Raw genomic sequence first — 10,436 nt, 5'->3', positions numbered from 1 at the left:
TTACTTCAAGTTCTTTTATACATAGCTTTCCGAAACACATCTATTGTGCAATATCATTTTTTTTTTCAAATCCAAACAACATAATACAAATTTATTTTAAATAAGGCTTAGAACTAGAATTGATAAATGAAGTCATCTATTGAAAAAGTGTTAAATCCATTTTGGGTATTCTATTTCTTGATCTCAAACTACAGAATTAAAGTAGAAGCATACTGTTTGCTAATATTTTTAAAATGTGCACATACAAATCAGTTTGGAACTTCTTGAAATTAATGAGCAAGTGATTTTGTTTTTTTCCACTATTACAGAACTGCAATAACTTTTGAAAAAAAGACTATCAATGAAATTCTGAACAACAGAAAGTATAACACCAGATTGTTAGCAGAGAAGACAACAAAATATAAGTTAGAAAATTCATAAACATAACATTTATTCAGGAAATACAATTACGAGAATTCTTGATATTTCAATGACCATTCCACATCATAAATTCTTCACATGTATTCTTTTAAGTCTACACCAAGTCATGCTGACATTCTCTTCAGATAAACCAGTCATTTCTTCTATCAAATGCTATACCATTTAAATTGTAAACAAAGCACTTGAGCCAAACTGTATCAGTACTTGAACAAAGTAACTTTTAAAAATTTAGAAGACAATAATTTTTTAAAAAACACATCTGAATTATCAAACCTCAAAAAACTAGGCCACTATAATCTGGTATATTGCTAATAGATAAAGTGGCCATGTTAAGACAGCACGTTAACATCAACATTATTTCTCACCTGTAATTTTTAAACATGCTTTCTCAAATAATAAATATTTATCTTTGTAATTTTTAAGAAGGCAAAGGGAGCAGAAAGATGAGAGACATTACAAGATCGTGTTTAAACTACAGGTGGATTTTATTATTTTTTTTAAAAAAGGCAGACTATGTACAATTATTTTCCAAATAAAGAATGCCAAGTACCTTTTATTCCTTAAGAAATTAAGAAATATAACCAATCATTATATATGCTGCTACTTAATTGTAGCTGTAAATTATTCTATTCTGATACTTCCAAATATAGTCCAGTGTAATTAGAGCATTTATAAAGGGGGAAATTAGTGGTTCTTAAACCTACATGCCCTTCAGAACCACCTAGAAAGTTAAAAAAAAAAAAACAAAACAAAAGCGTCTGGGCCCACTCTCTGAGATTCTAACTTAGTTGATACGGGATGAAGCTAAGGTTCAAAGTCACCGAGTCAATCCATTTTGAACCCCCAAAATAAGTGGAAACTGGGGAGGGGACAATTATATTTATAATTTACAAATCAAACACCTATTATATACCTACTATGTGCCTAGTTTATGCTCATGAATTATATATTTATAAAATGAAAAATTCCTTCATTTCCTCAGGATATCAAACCACTACTATACATCTTTGCCACTGAATGAGTGAATTTTCCTATGGTCAGGATTTAAAGTACTAGGATACACTGTGAAAACTGCTTTAATGAAAACAAAATACTGCTACTCATGCTCAACAGTAGCAAGCAGAACTACTGTATTTGGCTCCTTTAAGCTATCCTTATTTTAAGAATTATAAATAAGTGCCAACCCACACAAAGAACAGACTGTGGATTACTGCAGAAGAAAAAAAATAGCTTACTCAACTTACTAAGTTTCAACACCAAAAAAACTTTAACTTGGCTGCAAGTTCTGAACCAGCTGAGATACTGAACCAGGAAGCTATAATTTATAATGAAATGTTGACACGCCCTTAAATGCTATTGCAGCTGCAGTTATACTAAAATAAGATTTCTTTAGGGTTTACTTACCCTGTAATGCAAGAATACAAGCATAACAATATTACTGTTTTTTTATATGCACCAATACGTCTCTTTAATATATAAAGCTCTACAACAAATACCTCTAATAATTTTACAATTAAATTAAAATAAGTCCATAATTCTTTTACACTACTTTGGTCTCAACATTTTAAAACCATCAATTAATTTTGAAAATATACAATTTAATAACATTCCTATCGATAACAAGCACATTTTGTAGTGGACTAAAGACACATTCAACCATGCAATCCAGTGTTCAATACCTAAATGATAAATAACAATGCTGACTTCTATTCTGAAAAATCACTGAAAACTGGAATAATCTTTTAAGACTCACAGTGCTCACAAACATGCAGAAAAAGGTACACATTTCTATCTAGTTTCCTGAAGGAATGTTACAAAATGCCCATTTTTTACACAGGGTCCAAATTCCTTATATATTTCAAACCATTATCTTTTTAGCATCTGTCACTTAAAAAAATTATACGAATGTGTTCCTATAAATTGTGACTGAAAATGAACCTCAACTCTTTAACTTCAGCCTTTAAAAAGAGCTCAGTCACGGTCTTCCGCTAATAGCTGCCTTTCAAATATTGACATCCAGTGGACAACTGAAAGTATCTCTCAGAATTCCCATCATTCTACTTGAATCATAAACAAAAATCAAATCTCTAACTATAACCATTTTAACATGAATAATTTCCTACTCCTTCAGATAGTTTGCAGATTCCTCTAACTGTATCTTATCGCCTCATACGTTCTATGTCTCTTAAATATATCCTCCTATAATCATCTTATTTGAAATCACTTCTTTAAACTGAGCTAGCAAGAGTGTGTAACTCTTGAGATTAGCGAGGTTAAAGCATTACTTTTTCTTCTTTGCTTCTGCTATTTCCCACCAAAACTAACTGGCTCTAATCTAGGAATGGAAGGACCAAAATATAAGAAACATATTTAAAGAGAAATAAAAAGCATTAAAAAAATTTGCAAAAGATGAAGCTTGAACCTGTTTTTGCATTTGTAATTTGACTACTGTTGAATACAGAGAGTTAATCAGTAATGCTAAAAACAAATTACTTCCTCTTTGCTGCTCAAATATCGTGAAAGAATACATATTTTAGCAATGATTGCTTCAGTTTTTAAAAACTTACCTTTTATAAATCAGTATAAATGAGTGTTCATTATACATTGTTTAAATAAAAGTAAAAAACTTCTGCCATGCTGCGTTATGATTTACCAGTGATTATATATAATGTGTGTGTTCAAAGTACAAAATGCAGCAGCGATCCCAACACTGACAGAGTAGTGAGCTGCTGTAACTGAAACTGTGTGTTTAATTTCTTGGAAAACTATAAAGAAATTTTACAGTTTAAAAAAAATAGAGTAAGCAAAAAAAGGAACTGGAGAACTATTATTCTTAAATAAGCAGCCAAATGAAGAAAACATTTTTTTCTAAAAAAAAGATTAATAATGTAAAAGTACATCTTAATATTTAAAAAGCATTTTTAAAAATCTATAACAACTTTATGACAAAATCTGCATTTGAAAAAGGGCTGTAAAAAGAGGACAAAATTGCCCTCATCACCTTTTAATTTTTCTTGTCAGAAAAAAGTGTATGCATCTCTGAACCACAAATGATTTTAAAATAGGCATTTATAAAACGGCAAGGAGCATTTCACGGGAAGTTTCTGTTTGTTTTTTTCTAACAATCATTGGCATTGCGGCCATCAGTAGGTCACAAGAAAAACTTCTCTAGCTAAAAGCAAAATGGAATAGAAAGTTTTGAACTGCATTAGGTTTGTTGTCTGCGTTTGGCTGATCTCATTTTTTCAAATCGTGACTCCATTTCTTCTAAGACCTTGGGTGTGTACCGTACTACCAACTTAACCTTTCCTTGAGCAGCTTTTAGCAATTCTACGGCTTTTTCATGATGCTCTCCTTCAACGCTCTAGAAAAAAAATTACACACACAATTAATATCTAGGTTCTGTGATTCATTCAAAATGCAGAAATGCTTATAATACATATAAGTAAAAAGTTTTGATGTTATTTAATTTCACCACCATAAACCTAGGAAATAACCCAGCTTTATAATTTCCATCAGTGTGAAACCCTCTGCTAAATCATATTCTGCTTGTAGTCCAGGAACTGGTTTCTAAGATCCAAATAATTAGCCTATCAATCTACATGCCCTATTAGTCTACTAAGCCAGAAGTCAGTCAAGAAACTGCCACTCTATAAGACGAAAATGAAAGGGCAAATTCTAACTTAATGTACTGTACTAACTACCAAAGAGCTTAATCACTTTACAAAAATCACACTAAGCACTGCTAATTTACATTGGAAAAAAGGAAAACACACTTACAGTGCTTTGAATTGTAGCCCTACAGCCCTGGATTCCCCCAAGGGATTTCTAAATTACAAAGCTCCCCTCCCCCATCTTCTATTTCTATAACTCATATACACCCCCAAGTGGTCAAAACACATTACTACAAATAGAAATAAAACATCCTTACCACTCCATTAACAGAAAGAAGTTGATCTCCTCGCTTGAGGCCTCCATGTCTATCAGCAATCCCTCCCGGAATTATTCTAGATATATAGATTGGAGAATTTTGTTCTTTGCCTCCCATGATATTGAATCCAAGGCCCTCTTCTGTCTTTGGTAGCTCCACAACTCGAGGATGAGAGTGTCCTTCACTGGCAGCAAATGCAGCAACAGTGGCCTGAAGAAAATGTTACAGATTTGAAAATATGACCTTGGTTTACTTCAGCTCTTTATCTCTTTTAAACTACCTTTGAGGCGCATACTTTTGATGTTTGAATACCCACAAATTCCCTGGGAGTTCTAAGAAAGTAAGCTAAGCCGGTGGCGGTCAGTGAAGATGGCTGGGAAGCATACCCTGGGCCTCTGCAGGTGCTCAGGTCAGCCTGCCCAGTGCCCAGAACCTCTGTGCAGCACCTGACAAGCAGGCTTGCTGGGCAAACGGACAATGACATTAAAGAGGACCCCCACCCCTGCAGCATGCCCGGAGTCTTGAGCTTTGGAGCTGGATAGCCCAGCTTTCTTCAAGGGCCTTTGTGCAGGACACACCTACCTTCATAACCTATAAGAAGGTAGGTCATTTTGACAGCCGTCCTATTTATTTTTATTTTTTGTACTAAATAAGTCATCATGAAATAATATCAAGGAAAAGAGTACACATAAATATGAATATTTTTTGTTGTTTTTGGTAACTATCTAGTTACTACAAAAATCCCATAGAACATGAAACAGAACCCTGTCTTTAAAACGTCGAAATTTAGACTAATCTAGACTATTCTAAAGGTGAGATTTTTGGGTTTCATTTTGCTTTTAAAGATAATCAAATAATCAGGAACAATTTTTTTTTGTGATGGATCAGGATACAAGAGCAAAAATGAAGGGGAGAAGGAGGAAAATCATGATTTGTTGAAAACCACTATGTTCTCAGCTCCAAAATCACTTCCTTTTTACAGGTAATGGAACTAAGGATCAGACATTCAGTAAGCTGTGAACTTAGGAATTCAAGTCAAGTTTCTATGGTTTTTTCCTACTCTGTCAAACTACATTCACATGTTTAAGTGTTTGTGTTCAACAGAAAATTCAGTATTTCCTTTTGTAAACCATTAACTATCAATGAAAAAATATCTGCTTATAACTAATTCTAATATAAATCACCTATTGCTGATATTACCTTATTCTAACCACATATGACAGACATTGAGATCAATGCTGGAATTATTTGAGGAAAACACTGGTGTGGAAAGCACATAAAACCTCCATCTGCAGCTCTGAAGAGATAACTACTATTGACAAGACCTCATCTTTGCAGAGGTCAGGTAAAAGAAGCAAAGGAAACCTGGGGAGTATCCCACCCAGTTCTACCATTTATTACTTGTGTGGTCTGAGGCAGGTAACTTAATCTGATGCATCCTCATCAATAAAATGAGAATAATAATTCACACCTCAAAACTTTGGTAAAAACTTACATAATTGATGATATAATTAAATATGGAAACTGTATATAACTATATATTATATGCTATGTGTATTATTTGTGTGAAACTACTTTTATTGCATTATCAAATCTTCATAATAGATTATCTTTTGTAAAGACAATTTAAAACGTCCTATTTCTTGAGATGTTAAGTATAGGACACCGTTATTTTTCAAAATAAGCCTATCACGAATCTAGTAATTGCATATTTAAAACCTCTAACTTTTAAAGAATTCTCTCCTTTTTAGTAAACGAAACACTTTACCTTTGCAGTCGCATTCGCTCGCACTTCAGGACTGCTGCTGATGTCCACAGTCTCATAGACGTGCTCATACACCTGGAAACCCAACAGTAATGACTTTAAATCTCAGAAGATACCGTGTTGGAGTGCTATGAAGTTAATAAATGTATCAAAATTTTAGGCAAAATTATCCATTTAAAAATTTTTTTATGAGAAATTCCAAAAATGAGAGAAACAGGGTCTAACAATTTTCTAAAATGTATGTTCTTAAGAAATTCTATACTCAAATTTCAGAGTATTATCTACTTAACTACAGTTTTTTAGTAAATTTGAATCCCATGCACATACCTCTCTTACAGCATTGCAGAATTCACTTTGAAGGACTCTTTGTAAAGCCTGAAGTTTCTGTGGTGGTACCTCTCCACTCCTTTGTAGTTTTTCCAACAATTCTATCGCTCTACAAATATCTAGAGTTAAACAAATACACATTGATAGATAATTTTCTCTGAAGATTCTCTAAATACCTATGTAATAGTTTATCATTCAAGATTCACACCTCAATACTAACAGGAACATGACAAATACAGAGAAAAAAAGGATGAGAGTGTGAACTTGTGTGTCTCTGTGTGAGGTGTCTGTATATGCATGTATAAACATGAGGATGGGAATATAAAATCTGGTAGTGCTAAGTTTTACAGTAGGAAGGAACAATGATGTTGCACATGTACAAAATCTGGGAAAAAGCATCTCTGAGTGACAGGAAAAGTAAACGTAAAATACTAAATGTTACAGGAAAGAATCAGGGCTAAAAAATGTGATAGATAAATGAACATTGTGCTTCAGAAAAGCTGGCAGTATCTCAGTAACTATTTAGGCAATAAAAAATTTACCGATCATTATCAGTAATCAAAGCATTGAATGGTACAAAACACAGTATGCTAGTGAACTCACTGTTCATTTCCCAAAGGAAAACACAACATATATGTAGATATAATCTACTCATTTACAGATGCAGTTAGTAACAGAGACACATTTATAACAATGGTACAAATAAATAAAATTAACTGGTCTGTTTTCAACTTTGAATCAAAACAGTGTTTTAATTAAGACAATCAAATACATGCTCACAAAATAGAAAAATAAAAACAACTAGTTTTGTCAATCTGGTCTTAGTTTTGTCAACCTGGCCTCCTGGCTGTGTGATACTGGACAAGTTATTTAACCTCCTGGTATCTCAGTTCCCTCCTGTAAAATGGAAACAGTACCTTCGTATAGGAATTTACTTGATGACTGAACCAAAAAATACATAGAAAACGGTCTGGCATGTAGCAAGCATATATGTTACATTTGGCACCAATTAATCAAAGAAATATTAAGGAATGGTACACATTTATACAAATATATTAAGCATGTTAAACAATTCTCATTGCGAAGTGTGAGGACAAACATTTTTATGAATTAAGAAATTTTATGAGAGCCTTACCAGGCAGTGGTGTGGATTGAGCTCCAGACTGAGACACAGAGGACCCAGGTTCGAAACCCTGGAGTCGCTGGCTTGAGCCTGGGCTCACCAAATTGACTGCGGGGTCACTGGCTTGAGCATAAGATCATAGACATGACCCCATGGTTGCTGGCTTGAGCCCAAAGGTCGCTGGCTAGAGCAAAGGGGTCACTTGCTCTGCCGTAGCCCTCCACCCCAGTCAAGGCACATAGGAGAAAGCAATCAATGAACAGCTAAGGTGCTGCAACAGAGAATTGATGCTTCTCATCTCTCCCCCTTCCTGTCTGTCCCTATCTGTCCCTCTCTTGACTCTCTCACTGTATGTCAAAAATTTTTTTTTATGAGATTCAGAGTTTGTTACATGTTATAACACTGTTAATGATAATCTTTACTTTGATTTTTTTTTTCTTTAACAATTTTTGTACCTCAGGGAGCTAGAATACCTATTATTCTACTATTCCTTACCTCCTTTTAAGTGTAAGGAGTTCTGAATTTTATATTATACCAAAGGACCAGGACTTTTTCTTTATAGATTATGGCCTTTTTTGTGTTTGCAGCTATTTGAAACTAGGATGATGGTATGAAGAAAAAGGTTTTCCAATTTCAGGTAATAAAAGCTTAAAATGATATTGATCAAATGCAATGGAAACAGACTTTCTCATTCTGCTATCCCACCACTTGAATGGTTGGTTGGCGAATGAAACTGTTGGTTCACCAGTTATTTTTATTTTACAATATACAATTAAAAAATTGAAAACGGTAAAATAATCTTTACTGAACTGACATTGTACATAAACATATTTAAATGTGTTGCGCTAAATCACGTTTTGATGATTTAGAAAGCATTCAGGGATCCTGATCACATGCACTGATTTTATACTATAGGACTGTTGGGAATGTTTAATAGTGTCTGCCAAACAGAATTCTAAGAGAGAATCAGAGCTGATGTATTGACTTTTTTATCTTGCTACATGACAACCACAAGTAATTCAATCTACTAAGGTGCTGAGCATTCTACTGTGGAACTGGAAAGAACTCTGAAACCGCAAAAAACAAAGTCGTGACTACCAAAACTGCCAGAGGTTAAGTTTCACATGTTGTGCTGCAGAGAAATTCAAGACTGCCAACATGTTAGAATCCTACAAATTGGCTTAAAACACACACACACACACCTCTATTCCTGTTAACACCAAACAGACTTAGTTCCCATCTACCAAGTCCAGTGCCATTGTGCTCAGGAGGAAGATGTCACAGTCTCTAAGCCTAACTTAGTTTTAGTCAGTCTTCCCAGAACAACTACTCCTGTCAAAAATGATGCTTTAATTAATGCTTTAATTAGTGGGCCATAGGGAAACAATGTCATTTATAAATAGGCTTCTAAAAGTGAACACCATAAGAAATGAACAATATTACGCACATTTGTTTGTGACTACATGAAGAAAGAGGTTTCTTTACATACAGTAATTTTAAAAAACATATTCCCTTCTTAGACCAAAAGTTACTTAGCATTCAGACTGTACTTGCAAATGTTAATATTTGCAAGATATTTTCAATCTTCTTCCTAAACTGTTTACTACTTACTAGTATTAAAAACGTTCAGTTTGTACTACATGGCTCTTAATCAATGGCTTCTACTACTGGTTTGCCAAAAGCATGCTTGATATTGGGCGAGATAAACGATTTGGGGAAGAAAGAGTGGAATGTTAAATCTGTAACAGGACCATGATAGGGACGTAACTACGTAGTTTCCCTGGCTTTGGGTTTCTAATTCCTCAGCAGAACAGGTTTTATTTTCCTTGACAGTCGGCTCTAAACAGCAAGGGACCCGACACAATTCACAACTGTAGAGTTTGTTAGGAAGGGAGAAGGCTGAACTTTCAAATACTTTGCAATCTTCCCCTATTCCGCCTAGTTCTGTAAACCTTCCCAATTCCAAACCAACAGGACTGTTTCTAAAGCACCTCCTCTGTGACTGGGAGGGGCACCAAAGCCAGGAAATACTCCAATCCAAGTAACAGTGAGGTTGCAGTTATGGTAATGATGGAGCTGGCGCATGCATGGGAGTGGGGTGGTCCCATGGGAATATGCCATGTGTCCAGGATGCGTGTGCTACGTGAGTGAAGATGGGGACGCGGGGTCCGTGCACGCACAACACGAGCTGGGCGTGCAGCCCGGCCGAGCGGGGCGTCTGACTCGTTTTTCGAGTGAGCACGCCTCTACGCTGTGCCCACCGCGGAGCGCGCGTGCAGCACGTGTCTGCGGACGCGGACAGGTGGTGTGTAACCGTGCAGTGCCCGGGTACAGTCTACGCGAACAGAGGAGGGGTGGGCACCAGTGGAGAGACTGTAAGCGCCCACCCTGGGGCCGGGCGCTGCGACCCGGCGGTGACGCGCGCCAGCTCAGAGACAGCCTGGTTCCGGTGTCGGAGCCCGGGCTGCTCCTTCTCCTCTGTGGCGACACCGCAGTCTTCCATCCCCTCCGCCCTCCTCAGTCCGGACCTCCGCCGCACTCACCCCTCTCAAGCCGCACAGGTTCCCCGAGCGCCGCCATCTTCTCCCTTGGCCTGCAGACCCACAGGAAATGACGACATAGGGGCGGCGGTGAGGGGCGGGGCCTACCGGGAGGCCCGAGGCCCGAGGCCGGCCAGTATCGCGAGAGGAGGAGCCGGGTACGACCGGGCTCTTGGACGGTGAAGGTGTATGAGTGTGGGTGCTGAAGGTTGGTTTAGTGCAGCATCTTCAGCGGTTCAAATGTTCTCGAAAACCCAAGCCTCCAAAGGTTGAAAAGTTTCGCAGCTCTTGTTCCCTGCTTCAGATTCAAGACTTACAGCTTCACCACTG

At 36.5% G+C, this 10,436-nt stretch overlaps 1 protein-coding gene across 1 annotated transcript; it reads right to left on the bottom strand.

The window, feature by feature from the left end:
• Positions 1-410: 410 nt before the first annotated feature.
• Positions 411-10,174, bottom strand: LIN7C (lin-7 homolog C, crumbs cell polarity complex component). The gene is made up of 5 exons (XM_066364119.1): positions 10,110-10,174; positions 6,444-6,562; positions 6,120-6,191; positions 4,352-4,561; positions 411-3,784 (listed from the first exon to the last, which is right to left on the bottom strand). Exons 1-5 carry the CDS (start codon positions 10,144-10,146, stop codon positions 3,629-3,631), a joined length of 594 nt encoding a protein of 197 aa, XP_066220216.1. The 5' UTR covers positions 10,147-10,174; the 3' UTR covers positions 411-3,628.
• Between the last annotated feature and the right edge of the window lie 262 nt (positions 10,175-10,436).

Source organism: Saccopteryx leptura, chromosome 1 (genome assembly GCF_036850995.1).
Source record: "Saccopteryx leptura isolate mSacLep1 chromosome 1, mSacLep1_pri_phased_curated, whole genome shotgun sequence".
Taxonomy (NCBI): domain Eukaryota; kingdom Metazoa; phylum Chordata; class Mammalia; order Chiroptera; family Emballonuridae; genus Saccopteryx; species Saccopteryx leptura.
Note: the sequence above shows the minus strand (reverse complement) of the source record. Positions and strands in the feature narration are given on the sequence as shown.

What these genes read in the sequence shown, in the direction of transcription:
- LIN7C (XM_066364119.1), bottom strand. Translation starts at nt 10,146, where the DNA reads ATGGCGGCGCTCGGGGAACCTGTGCGGCTTGAGAGGG. An exon ending in TCTGCAATGCTGTAAGAGAG is followed by an intron (nt 6,192 to 6,443) that starts GTATGTGCATGG and finishes TTGGGTTTCCAG; the next exon opens with GTGTATGAGCACGTCTATGA. An exon ending in GAGCGAATGCGACTGCAAAG is followed by an intron (nt 4,562 to 6,119) that starts GTAAAGTGTTTC and finishes CATTTTCTTCAG; the next exon opens with GCCACTGTTGCTGCATTTGC.